The 13901-nt window shown below is 50.7% G+C and overlaps 1 protein-coding gene and 1 long non-coding RNA gene across 5 annotated transcripts in view; one reads left to right on the forward strand and one right to left on the reverse strand.

Annotated features, from left to right (window-relative positions):
• Positions 1-673: 673 nt before the first annotated feature.
• On the reverse strand, positions 674-3360 carry LOC138446030 (uncharacterized). The gene is made up of 3 exons (XR_011259101.1): positions 2569-3360; positions 1813-1898; positions 674-1154 (listed from the first exon to the last, which is right to left on the reverse strand). It is a non-coding gene; the product is annotated as an uncharacterized lncRNA (long non-coding RNA).
• Positions 2613-13901, forward strand: part of DEPTOR (DEP domain containing MTOR interacting protein) — a 172740-nt gene continuing 161451 nt past the window's right edge. For 3 of the 4 annotated variants that reach the window (XM_069600758.1, XM_069600759.1, XM_069600756.1), the window contains exon 1: positions 2613-3678. In XM_069600758.1, the coding sequence (XP_069456859.1) occupies positions 3587-3678 (92 nt within the window). In that variant the 5' untranslated portion in view covers positions 2613-3586. Of the gene's footprint in view, positions 3679-13000; positions 13356-13901 lie in introns of those variants that run through there. The other variant, XM_069600760.1, reaches the window with a different exon arrangement.

Raw genomic sequence — 13901 nt, forward strand, 5'->3', positions numbered from 1 at the left:
AGGATATAGTTAAGCCATCAATCTACTTCCGTTCCCAGAAAGAGAATAAAAATCGTGGCAGCTGGAGACTCTAGACGTGTGTTAATGGTTAGTGATAATGTTCGCCTTCGAATACCATGAGAGCGTGGAGGCAGAAGCAGCAAGCCCCCTGGGGGAGCGCCAGAACTGGCACTGAGAAGGTGGGGTTTCAGTTCAGCTTTAAGATCAAGTGTCAATAATACAGGTGCACACGAAGGGGCAATAGCAGTAATGGTGCGTATGTGCGTGTGTGTGCATGTGTGTGTGCGTGTGTGTGTGTGTGTGTGTGTGTGAGTAGCTCAGTCATGTCCGACTCTTTTGCAACCCCATGGACTGTAGCCTGCCAGGCTCCTCTGTCCTTGGAATTCTCCAGGCAAGAATAATGGGGTGGGTTGCCATTTCCTTCCAGTAATGATAGCTAACATGTTATTAAGTTTGTAGTCGACAGTATTTTTTCACAGACTATTCATCTTCTCACACTGCTGTTCACCCCTTTTCCGGAACTATTCAAAGTGTGGTCTGCCAGCTGATAACCCTTACCTATATGGAGAGACACTGAGACTCACAGATATTGAGAGAAATCGTTTAGACATGTTTATAGCAATTTGACAATTTTCTGTCCGTTCACCAAACAGTAAAATATTGGGGCTTCTGCTTTGTATGTTTTTAAAAATTCATTTTTATTGTGTTTTGCCAAAGTGCCAGTCTTCAGGGGATTGAAAACGCACACACTCATGCCCGTGCAAGCACACAGCTAGTCCACATCTACCGAAAGCCTGAGGAACACTGTCCCAGGGCTTGAGAACAGCGAGGAGGCGCGGCGCAGGTGAGCAGAGCAGGAGAAGGCTCAGGCCTAGCAGCTTCTTCCTGGACAGGTGGGCTCATTCGACTCTACTTCACCCTTCCAGAAAAGATAACGAACAGGAATCAAATCACGGTCTGCTGGAATCTTCCATCCTTCGGAGGTCCGGGGTGGATTGCCGCGTCCGCGCCCTCTTCTCGTTCAGGGGCACCTGCATGTCACACGCTGTTCCAGGCCAGGCGTGCTCACTGGTCCTCCGGAGTCAGATCACGAACCTTCCCCTTAGTTAGGAGAAAGGGTCTGTTTTCTAGCCAAGGGGAACATGGTGTGTTTCCTACATGAAAAGAAATATGAAAACAATAACAGCCCATTGGTATCCCAACTCCTGTTCATATCCACACACACAAACACACAGAGAACCTGCTCCTCAAGCAAGAACAGTCAATTCTACACTACCTCTCACTGGAGTGGTGGTGTCAGGTATACTACTGACTTGATCCCCCCCTTATATTAAGGTGTTTTTAAGTAGTTTTTTTAATCATAAACTTTTATGATAAAAGTTTTTATCATGAAGTTTTAATCACAAACTATTAAACAGGAAAATATTTTACATATTTTTTTTCACTTTCATTTCTCAGATGAAGAAAGCTGTCTGAATTCAAAAGAAAACATGACTAGATTTAAAGGGAGAAAAGCCAGAAGACAATCATAATAGTGATATGATTTACAATAGGTAGTTAGAGCTTTTGGATAAAAAAAATATTGTTTGAACGATGACTAATTAGGAATAGGTAAATTTTTTTTTCATTTTACACCTTCAAAAAGCTGAAAACTATTAATCAAAGAGAGATTTAGCAGGGCCTGTTCTGCCCTTCTCTTTTCTTCATATTGAAGACATATTAATAATCAAATATTAATTAGAGATAACAAGAAAAATGGATTTGTCTGGAAACAAAACCACAATGGAAAGTATCTGGCAAGAATTTCTTCACCTTTTCCTCCTCCTTTATCTTCTTCTTTTCCATGTTGAAAGCAGTAATGAGGGGCTTCCCTGGTGGTCCGGTGGTTAAGAACCCACCTGCCGATGCAGGACACACAGGTTTAATCTCTGCTCTAGAAGACTCCACATGCTGTGGAGCAGCTAAGCCTGTGCTGAAGGCCCCACAGGAAGAGAAGCCACCGCAACAGGAAGCCCAGGCCCCGCAACAGAGAAGCCCCCACTGGCCACAACTGGGGAAGAGCCCAAGCAGCCACGAAGACCCAGCCCAGCCAAATATGAAGAAAAAGTGAACGTGTTTTTAAGAATAATGACGTTAAAGAGAACAGCTGTTGAACACAGAGCATACGCCTGGAAACTTCGCATGATGTTGCTTCACCGAAGTCACACAACGTCCTGATCACGCAGGAATTACTCCTGCTTTACTGATGGAAATAGAGTCTCGGGGAAGTTAAGTAACCAGCACAAGTGGCAAAGTTAGTAAATCACAGGATCCAGATAGAAACTGCATGTTTGAAGGGGAAATCCATGCAAGCTCTTGATAGTCTTTGTACCAATTTCAGAATAAAAACAGGAGCAAAAGCAAGCTGTTGATCTAATTAACCCTGGGCACCATACTTATGTCAAATGATTCTCATAGTTTTTGGACAATGAGGCTCAAGTTGCCTCATCTCTCTGGGCCTGCTTCCTGAGTAAAATGAGGGCAATACTCATTTTACCATTTGTTGCAATTAAAGGAGGTAACAACTACCTGAAGCGTCCTTAATGCAGCAGATGTGAACAACGTGGTAGCCACAAGTATTTTTATTTCGTAAACGAAGAAACTGGGAATCAAGCACATTTAGTTAGGAAGTTACAGGTATGCCGCTGGATCCCGAGTCCGTGTGATTCCAACCCAGCACTCTTCATTGATTACCCCATGGCGCCGGAGAAGACTCTTGAGTCCCTTGGACTGCAAGGAGATCCAAGCAGTCAATCCTAAAGGAAATCAGTCCTGAATTTTCATTGGAAGGACTGACGTTGATGCTGAAACTCCAATTGTTTGGCCACCTTGATGCGAAGAACTGACTCACTGGAAAAGTCCCTGATGCTGGAAAGATTGAAGGCAGGAGAAGGGGGCGACAGAGGATGAGATGGTTGGATGGCACCACCGATGGACATGAGTTTGGGTGAACTCCGGGAGTTGGCGATGGACAGGGCGGCCTGGCGCGCTGCGGTCCACGGGGCCGCGAAGAGTGGGACACGCCTGAGCGACTGAACTGCAACAGCAAAGGCAGGTAAGTGTCTTTGGTGAGAAGGTTGGGCGAGAAGCATGGTTAATGTCTTGAAACCCTGCAATGACGCGTACATCCTTCCCAGTTCACTGCTTAGGGAAATGATTATTTCTACCCTGGCAGTCGGGGACGTAGACGATATAATAAAAACGCCTGCACCCGTGTGTAGTAGCCTCCCCAGGACTTCGCAGACCAGCTGTGCGCGTCAAGGAGGGGTCTCCGAGCCGGACCTGCAGGCTCAGCCCGCGCTCAGAGCCGCCCCGCGGGGCGTTGATGTTTCCCTCTCAGCCCCGCCCCCGGCCACGCGGGGCTCAGCCACGCCCTTAGGTGGGCGGGCTCTCTGGGCACCGCCCACCGCCTCCCCACGGTAGCCAATGGCGTGTGGGCTCCGCACCGCCCCTAGCAAAGATGGCGGGGGCGGTGTCAGTGCGGGCAGACTAGGGCTCGGAGCCGAGCCCACGGCGGACCGCGGAGACGGAGGGCGCGGCGCGGGCCATGGAGGGGGGCGGCGGCGGCGGCGACGGCGGGGCGCGGCAGCGCGAGCTCGAGCGCATGGCGGAGGTCCTGGTCACCGGCGAGCAGCTGCGGTGAGGCGGGGGGCCGTGCCGCGGCTCGCGGGGCGCCGCCGGCCCGCGCGCCCGCGGCTCCACTGGCGCCGGCTTCGCTGCGGCCGGGCGGGCGCGGGCTCGCGGGGCTCGGGCGGGGGCGCGCGGGGCTCGGGCAGTGGGCGCGCGGGGGCTCCGGGGTCTTGCCGGCCGGGGCGAGGGGCGTGTGGGCAGCCCGCAGCCGGCCTCACCGCAGCCCCGTGTCTGCAGCTCTCCGCCGCTCGGACGCCCAGGGGGCTCGGGCGCGCGGGGCGGCGGGCGCGCGGGGCGGCGGGCGCGGGGACCGCGGGCAGTGAGCGCGCGGGGGCCTCGGCCTCCGGGGTCTTGCCAGCCGGGCCCCGGGGCCGGGGCGAGGGGCGCGTGGGCAGCCCGCCGCCGGCCTCACCGCAGCCTGGTTCCTGCAGCCCTCCGCCGCTCGGACGCGCGGGGGGCGCGCGGGGCGGCGGGAGCGGGGCTCGGGCGGGCTCGCGCGCTGGGGTCTTGCCGGCCCGGGCGCGAGGGGCGCGTGGCAGCCCGCAGCCGGCCCCGCCGCGGCCGCGCTGCTCCGGGTGGAAGCCGCCAGCCCGCGACGCCGTCACTTGAGGTGCACGTTTCGCGTCGCTGCCCTGAGCCCGGTGTCATCATCCGTGAAGCGGGACTGACCTCGGCGCCCTCCCGAAAGGTCCTTACGGGGCCAAACCGAAGGCTGGAGACCCCGCGCCTGTGCCGGCGTCCGCACGCGCGCGTGGGTCAGCGCCTGGGTCCGCGAGGGCCTTGGAGGCTCGGGTCCTGCCCCGTCCCCGCGCCCGCTCCCCGCGCACACCTCGGGCGGAGCGCACCGGCCCGGGCGGCCGCGCCCCGGCTGCGTCCCCGCACCCGGCACAGGCGGGGTCCCGGGCTCGGACCCCATCACGCCCATCCCGTCGCGGTCCTTGGATTCGTCTCTGAGGGTTTTACTGACGGTCTGACCGGTTCCGCAGCTGCTGGGCTTCTTGTCATACATCGGTTTGCCAGGGAAAACAGAACTCCTTGGCTTCAGTGTCAGAGCCACTTGCGTGGGCCGCTAATCCCGTCGGACGGAGTGCGCGCCTCTGCCTTCTTACTGGCCTGAGTGTCCAGGTTCCTTTTGGTGTCTAAAACGCTGGTTTCAGAAACCGGAGGAGAGAGACCCTTGCAAAGATCCCTAAAGGTTTGGTAACCACTCTGCTTGCTGCTCTTGTATTGAGGAAGCAAATATTGGAGGCCAGAATTAATTGAGTTTAACGTTACGAAAGGCGAATTGCGCATTTCTATTCCCGGATGGTTTTTAATGTACAGCCAAAGTTCAAGAGAATAAAAGCTTCTTTTCCATCAAGAGATTTTCCAATTGGAAAAAAAAAAAAGTGAAACTTGTCTGATTCAATTTGAAACGCTAACACTCTATCAGCTCAATTGGGTACGTTTCACTTCCTTTTGAGAAATGTGGTTAAAATGGTATGTTCTAGATTATGTGACTTTTACCACAATAAAAAAGACATTTAAAAAATACATTGCATTATGAAAGATTGTACCAAGGGTACTCAAACTATCATCTCAATAATAAAAAAACTAATAAAAGGTAAAATATTGCTTGGTGCCTCTCTCCAGAAAGCACCTTCTCCTTCAAACATGCGTGATTGTGCCATCCTTGGAGGGTCCCTGGAGCACTTCCCCTCTTTCCGCCTGTACCCCTCTGCGCTGTGGCAGGTTAGTGTAGAAGACAGAGGGATCTCTCACACTCCGGTTAGGTAGACCTGGGTTTGAACTTCAGCGCAGCTACTTTGCTGCCAAGAGTCAACATTAAGTTGTTTTGAGGAAAACTTTAAAGCCCCATGAATTGGGTTTGCTACTTTTTCTGGTGCCGGAGGCCTTGGACAAGTTACTTAACTAGGAATGAGGGCCAGTCATGGAACCTACTCATGGTGTTGTGATGAGGGTTAGATAGATGAGTTGGTGCTTGGAGCAGCCCCTGTCGTGCAGCCAGCACCCTGCCAGCCTTAGTGTGATGGTTCTGCGACTTTGGACAAGTTAACTCACTTGTCTGGACTTGTCTCCTCACCTGTAAAAAGGCAAGATAAGCGCCCCATAGGGGTGATGACAAAAGGCAAGATAAGCGCCCCACAGGGGTGATGACTTTCCTCTGGGCTTCAAGTATGAAGGAGCATGTAGCTGGGGGTTGGCGTAGTTGATGAGGTTCTTGGTTGCCTTGCATCACCCCACGTGCCTTCCAGCTGAGCCAGATCTAGCAGGGGGGCCTGCTCGCTGGTTGAGAACACCGGTTTAGAACCACCTTGCCGGGGCTTCTGATTCCGGCTCCACCATTTATTAGTCCTGTGACTTGGGGACAGTTTGCTTAACTTCTCGGTGCCTCAGTTTCCCTTCTCTTGCAGGGATTTTGTGAGGATTGAATGAGGAGATGCTACATGTAAAAGGCTTACTAAATGTTAGTTGTTTAATTTTACTTTGGAAACGTGTCATCGTTGCCTTGTAAAAATCTCTACCATCTTAGCACTGTGCCGAGTACCAAGTACACAGCAATTCCTCAGATGTTTGGATGAGTAGTGTATGTAATTAAATATACCATTGTAAATTGATAATCAGAATTTAGGGACTTGAGTGGCCGTGCACACCAGTGGCTTCTTGGTTACCGGAGGAACCTCACACGAAGGAGTAGGGATGCAGATCTTGCTGTCGCTATCACGCTTCCGCATGCTGCTCTCTCACAGGCTGATTGTGGGGACTGTGATGTCCAGGCTTCCTGCCTCCAATTGCCTTATACATACACACACACGCAGAACTGCTGTCTTCCTTCTCTTTCCTTTCCGTTGCTTTCTGGGTCATCAAAGACGAGGCAAATAAGTAATGAGGAAAGGACGCCCTATGATTGGGACTGGAAATGCAGCATTTGGCTTCCAGGCCCAGCTCTCTGATGCCATTTATTTAACATTTGTTTATGAATGTATATATGCATGTTTCATGTACATTTATTTTTAACTATGTTTACAAGTCAGTTACTCAGTTTGGGCCTCAGTGACTGTGCCTGCAGAATGGGAATGATAATACTCTTCCAAGTAAGATTTGTGGTTTTGGATCAAATCGGGCACAACATGGGAAGGAACTTTGTAAAATAAATCAATAAATCAAGAGTAGTGGTTGCTGTGATTATTATAAGCTCCAGATGTGAAATTGGGGGCTGGCTGCACAATCCTGACACTTTGGTAAGGGCAGCTGGCTGCGTAAGGGTATGAACTTGAGCAACATTTAAAGACATATCCTGCTTGCTTTTCTAGCCTGACTATGGAATCGTTTTCCTAATCTCTTTGTGCTTTTCCTTCCCCTAGAAGATTTACTTCCTCGCCCAATGTGTTTGCTTGTTTTTGCATCTTTTTTTTTTGAGTGACGACCTTAACAAGAGCAGGGTAATGTTTCACATATGCATTTACTTGTGGCTGCTGGTCTTCCTTGCGGGTGGGCTTTTCTCTGGCTGCTGTGAGCAGGCTTCTCGCTGTGGGGGCTTCTCTTGTTGCAGTGCGTGGGCTTCAGTCCTTGTGGCCCATGGGCTTAGTTGCTCTGTGGCGTGTGGGGTCTTCCCCGACCAGGGATCAAACCTGCATCTCCTGCATTGGCAGGAGGATTCTTTACCACTGAACCACCAGGGAAACCCCACGTTTTTGTATGTCAAAAATGTATTTGGATGTCACTTCATATCCCCAGGATGGCTATGATCAGAAAGACAGTAAGTGCTGGCAAGGTTTTGGGGAAATTGGCACCGTGACACACTGCTGGTAGAAAGAGAAAATGATGCAGCCACTTTGGAAATCATTCTGGCCTTTCCTTAAAGACTGAACACAGATTACCATGTGACCCAGAAATGTTACTTCTAGGTATATATTCAAAAGAAATGAAAACACATGTCTGTATAAAAATTTGTACACAGATTTTCAGAGCAGCATTTTTCCTAGTAGTGAAAACCAGGAACTACTCAAGTGTCTGTCAGCTGATGAATGGGTCAGTTATGTGTGATATATCTGTGCAAGAAGTGTTATTTGGCAGTGGAGGGACACAGCATGGGGGGTCTTTGCTTATGCCAAGGGAAAGAGGACACAGAAGGACACATGTCCTCTGACACCTCTGACATGACGCTTCCAAAATAGGCAGATCTGTGGAGGCAGAAAGTGATGCCAGTGGGGGTAGGGGGCGGGGAGGGGGGTTGCTGATGGGTGTAGAGCTTCTCTGGGTGATGATGAAATGCTTTCAACTTGACTGCGGTAATGGTAACATAACTCTGTGTATATGCTTAAAACCCCTGAATTATGTACATTCAGTGGGTGAATTATGTGGTGTATGAATTATATCTCAGAAAAACTATTACAGAAATGCATCTGGATGGCATCACAGTGATGAAAGACAAAATATGAGAACTTTCCAAGTACGCTTTTTGCTGTCTTTTTGGATTGGCCAGAGAGTGCAATGATACTTATCATCAACTTGATAACAGCATGACTGTCACGCCAGATGAGATGGGACTGGTATTTTACATATATCTTTTTTTTATTAGATTTTATTTTTTGGCCACACGGCACATGGGGTCCTGGCACCAGGGATCAGACTTCTGGCCCTGCATTGGATGTGCAACGTCATAGCCACTGGGCTTCGAGGGAAGTTCCGGCACGTGTTTTTTTACAGTATTATTCTTTTTGTTTTACACTATTATTCTTGATTCAGCACAGAGAAAACATGCCATAAATTGTCTCAGCACATTCCTAATTTGAAGATAATTAGCTATATGTAAATCATTCATTCATGATACTGAGGTTTCATACTGTAACTTTTAAGATCATTACTTGTTTTTATATGTTTATGTGTAAAGCTCTTATCTTGACATTTGCCATGCAGTCGTAATTATGACATTCTAATGACAACACCCAAATCCACCTTTTGTTTCTTCTACTGGTTAATTTCACAGATACTAAGCAATAAACTGGTTTGTAAAGGAGCATTTAAAGAGTCCCACAGACTATCCCTTTTCTCTCTGTGGTGATGGTAGATGTGATAGTAATAACAACAATACTTGTATGTGTGTGCTAAGTTGCTTCAGTCATGTCCAGCTCTTTATGACCCCATGGACCATAGCCTGCTGGGCTCCTCTGTCCATGGGATTCTCCAGGCAAGAACACTGGAGTGGGTTGCCCTGCCCTCCTCAGGGGTCTTCCCAACCCCAGGGATTGAACCGCGTCTCTAATATATCCTGCATTGGCAGGTGGGTTCCTCACCACTAGCGCCACCTACTTACAGGGCATTTATTATCTGCCAAAGACTCTTCCAAGTGCTTATATGTATTAGGAGTATATATTACATATATATATATATATATGTATATGCCTTAAGCTTTATAGCTACTCTGTGTAGAAGATATGCTTGTTCTCCTCATTTTACAGATGGGAAAACTGAGGAACAGAGCAGGTAAGCTAACTGGCTATAGATTATTCAACAAGAAAGCACTAGAGCTGAGAGTTCTTGCTCTTAAGCAAAATGCTAGACCTCAGTTTAACGGTGTCCCTAGTGAGTAATTTAGAGGGTTAGGAAGTGTCAGGATGAGACCAGTGCAAAACAGAATCATGTGTAAGAGTATCCAAGTGTGATGACTTTTGCAAACAAGCAAGGAGACAAATGATTTTTCCCTTCTGCTGGGAAAAAGCTAATTAATTTCTAGAAGTGTTTATGTTCTGACAAGATAGAACGGTCACTTTCTCCATTAACTTTTAAACCGGGTGTTCCTTGCCATGTGGTTTTGAAAACTTAATTTGAACTCCACTCATTCTGAATCTGTGCTCACTTTAATGGGTAATTGCAGTGCACTGTTTTGCCAGCTGTGAGGATGGGCGGGTGGAAGGAGAGTTAAGAATGTGATGAGGAATGCGTAATTAAGAAGGAAAATGCTTTAAGCTTTCCAGTTATGCTCATCTACCTAGACTAAATATGCTAATTACAAAAGTCTCATCCAATCATTAGGAGCTGGGTCCCTAAAAGCAATTTACTGGGCAGTGAGCTTTAGGTAAGTTGTAGGAAATTGCAGTTCTTTCAATTGTTTGATATATTTGCCTTTTATCTGCAATAGACTGCCTTTCCAGACTCCTGCAGGCTTGCTGTTGCCTTGGCCATAAAAACGTATTAAATCAACACTGAGCAGCTTTTCTGAATTTGCTTTGCCAGCGTAAACGCAGCATGCAAACTAAAGGTAAAAAGTCAGCTGGCGGAACCAAAGGCCCATCTACAATAAAGTAAACATGAGATGCGGAATTTAGAGATGCAGAATAGAACAAGGGGAGACACAACTGACCCTTGGACAATGCGGGGCTTGGAGCAACCACCCTCTGCACAGTTGAAAATCGAGTGTGACTTTACAGTCAGACTTTCTCTGTATCCCTGGTTCCCCACCCACAGATTCAACTCACCATGACTTGTGTAGTACTGAGCTATTCATATTGAAAAAAGTCTAACATAAGTGGACCTGAGCTGTTCAGAAGGGGTCAGCTGTAGTCCATTTTACTGCACTTTGAACTTAAGGGACTTGAAGATTGGCTTAGAGCAGGGGTCCCCAACCCCCGGCCATAGACTGGCACCGTCTGTGGCCTGTTAGGGACCGGGGTGCCCGCTGGGAGTGAGCAGTGGCAGACGAGCTCGGCCTCACCTGTGTTTACAGCCACCCCACACCTCCCAGTGCCGGGATCTGCCTACAGCACAGGGGGCCCGGGTTCGATCCCTAGATCAGGAATATCCCCTGGAGGAAGACATGGCAACCCACTCCAGCGCTGCTGCCTGGAGAATCCCGTGGACAGAGGAGCCTGACAGGCTACAGTCCGTATGGTCGCCCAGAGTCGGGCACGGCTGAGCGACTGAGCACACCCTGGCACTCCTGATGCACGCCCGTCACTCACGATGCACGCCTGGCACTCCTGATGCACAACCCCGTCACTCTCGAGGCACGCCCCGTCACTCACAATGCACGCCCAGCACTCCTGATGAACGCCCGGCACTCCTGATGCACAACCCCGTCACTCTCGAGGCACGCCCCGTCACTCACAATGCACGCCCAGCACTCCTGATGCACACCCGTCACCTGTGATGCACGCCTGTCACTCGCGATACACACCCGTCACTCACGATGCACGCCCCATCACTCACGATGCACACCCGTCACCCGTGATGCATGCCTGGCACTCCTGATGCACGCTCTGTCACTCTCGAGGCATGCCCCATCACTCCTGATGCACACCCGTCACCCGTGATGCACGCCTGTCACTCGCGATACACACCCGTCACTCACGATGCACGCCCCATCACTCACAATGCACACCCCGTCACTCACGATGCACACCCGTCACCCGTGATGCACACCTGGCACTCCTGATGCACGCTCTGTCACTCTCGAGGCACGCCCCGTCACTCCTGATGCACACCCGTCACCCATGATGCATGCCTGTCACTCGCGATACACACCCGTCACTCACGATGCACACCTCGTCACTCATGATGCACACCCGACACTCCCGATGCACGCCCCCTGACCCCTGACCCCGGCACTCTCGTCGCTGAGCTCTGCCCCCTGTAGGTCAGCGGCGGCACTAGGCTCGCACAGGAGCGCAGTGCATGTGAGGTGCTTGAAGCATCCCCAAACCCGCCACCCTCCACTGCCGCCCTCCCCAGGCCCCAGGGAAACTTGCCCTCCGTGGAGCCAATCCCTGGTGCCAGAAAGGTTGGGGAGTGCTGGCGTAGAGAACGTGTTTGAGAGTAGCCCCTATCGGTGTCCAACAGTAAGGACGCTTAGCTCCACTAGACGTGGTAACCAAGGGGAACGGCAGGAAAGCTGCTGCCTAGATGCTCCTACTGAAATGTAGAGATCCAAACGGAAGGAAGATGCCTTTATTTTCCTAAACAGCAGAGAGGATATCCTGGCGTCTGGGAAATTACCACCTGTTCAGATAAAGAAAAGGTGGGGAGGGCTTCAGAAAATGGAGAGCCGCTCTATTTGGGGTTGGGCAGAGGAGCCGTGTGTAGAGCTGAGCTGCCTTTGAACTGGAGGCTTTGCCTGTTTGCAGACCCTGTTCCATGGGCATCTTTCCCAGTTCCCCCCTTGGAGGTGGGGGCATCTCTCAGGGACCCAGCACAGAGCAAGCTCAGCAGATGCTTCCTTTCTTTCCTGGAGAGGGAGCCTGGGAAGGTGCTGCTTCATTTGCAGGAACCCTCGTGCAGATGGAAGGCAGTGTGTGCTCAGTAAATGATTGTGGAGTAATTGTACACTTCTCTTCACTTGTGCAAGCCTGTTTCTGAGATGACGGCAGTGTTGCTTATGAATAATGTTTGTGCTGACTTTTCTAAAAGGCCAATGCTGGTGTTTAGATCCTGCCTCTTGACGACTTTGGAATCGATAAACCTGAAAATAAGTCAAATGCCTACCCTTCAAAAGAAGAGAATAAGAAGTGATGGATGATTCTTCTCTCCTGTAATTTCTAGTATTTATTTGGATCAGGGACTCACATCCCTTTATCAGACAGCAGCTCTTCACTGGTTGGTGTCTCTGAGTTTAGTGATGAGGAAAAGACGCGGGGAACAGTATCAACCCTCTGTCTGCCTAGTACGTCAGCACCGTTTGCTCTGTTCCTCATTACGTACTAAGGAGAGAGGTGGGTTCCAGGTCTGGGACCCCTGTCCCAGTGTTACCAGCTTTAACCACACTTGGAGGCTTAGGCCTGTGACTTTTACGGATTGTGAGACGCTGGGAGGCCACGGTAGGGCAGGGCTGGTAAACGGCCATGCCCCACGGCACCGCCAGCAAGGGCGATGGGGCCGCTCTCATCCGGGCTGAGACGGTCCGTACTGGATGCAGGGACTTACCCGGGTCTGCACGGAGAGCCACCTTGCTGTAGCTTTTCAAACATTTTTAAAGGTGACAAGGAGAGGCGGGCGAGAGGGAGGAGAGGCGAGAGGGAGGAGAGGCGAGAGGCGAGAGGCGAGATGGAGAAAGAACACGCCGGGGAGTGCGGGACAAGATGGCCTTTCATCCGTGCAGGTTTCTGAGAACAGCTGTTGCCGGGGTGTAGCAAGAGCGGACAGACGTCAAGGCCCCCAGCCGGAGGAGGCCCACGGCAGCTGCACGGGGGGTTGGCAGCTAGCGTCAGCAGAGCAGGGCCCAGCTCTTCCCGCTTGGCGCCTTTAGCTGTTGCGCGTGGTTTTGTTATTGGTGGTGGTGTGCGTTATTTGCTTTCATTTTGATGACACTGTCTCCCTGCGATACTTGTACCTACAGATTTCTGATTCTGGTCTTGACCCCGAGGTTCCTTTCGTTGAGGCGAAATGTGGCCCAGCACCCACTCAGGTCCTGGGCCCTCCTTTGATCGTCCAGCTCTGTGCGCTCCCCCGTGGGTGCTGAAGTTGTTACAGCTCCGACGAGCCGAGCCTTGTGCTCCGTGGCAGACCAGGTGGGCTTCTGAAGGAGGCTCGTCCAGAGTGCTCAGAAGCTCCTCCAGTCCCGACTTAGAGAGTGAGAAACGAAGCGTCAGCTCCAGTCCCGACTTAGAGAGTGAGAAACGAAGCGTCAGCGTGAGCGTCCTCTCATAAGAGGCAGAGCCGTATCTCCTGCTGGCCCGTTTCCATGCGGCTGGGTGAGTGTGCTCTCTTACGTGTGAAGCTCGCTGCTTTCTGACAAGCTGTAAAATTCTGGAGGAATACACTGTGAGTGGTGCGGTCACAAAGCAAGGAGGAACGGGAGGGCGGTCGTGCAGAGAAGTGTCATGAGGTGCTGGGTTAAGAACAACCAGGGTATAAGTGGGTGCTTCCGGTTCAGTTAGTAAAGAATCTGCCTGCAATACAGGAAACCCGGGTTCGGTCCCTGCACTGGGAAGATCCCCTGGAGAAGGAAATGGCAACCCATTCCAGTGTTCTTGCCTGGAGAATCCCATGGACAGAGGAGCCTGGTGGGCTGCAGTCCACGGGGTCACAAGAGTCAGACATGACTTACTGACTAAACCACCAGGGTATAAATCTGCAAATTTGCAAAGAAGATATATTAAAAAAGGATTGTTTTTCCATCTTAAAAGAAGATGTAGCACATTTTCAGTTGAGGATCCTGGGTTTTCTATCAAAAAGCAGCTCTATTTATAAGGTTAGTACACTGTTTATAAAGAAAGCTGAGTGCTGAAGAATGGATG

Source organism: Ovis canadensis, chromosome 9 (assembly GCF_042477335.2).
Source record: "Ovis canadensis isolate MfBH-ARS-UI-01 breed Bighorn chromosome 9, ARS-UI_OviCan_v2, whole genome shotgun sequence".
In the NCBI taxonomy this organism is placed as follows: Eukaryota; Metazoa; Chordata; class Mammalia; order Artiodactyla; family Bovidae; genus Ovis; species Ovis canadensis.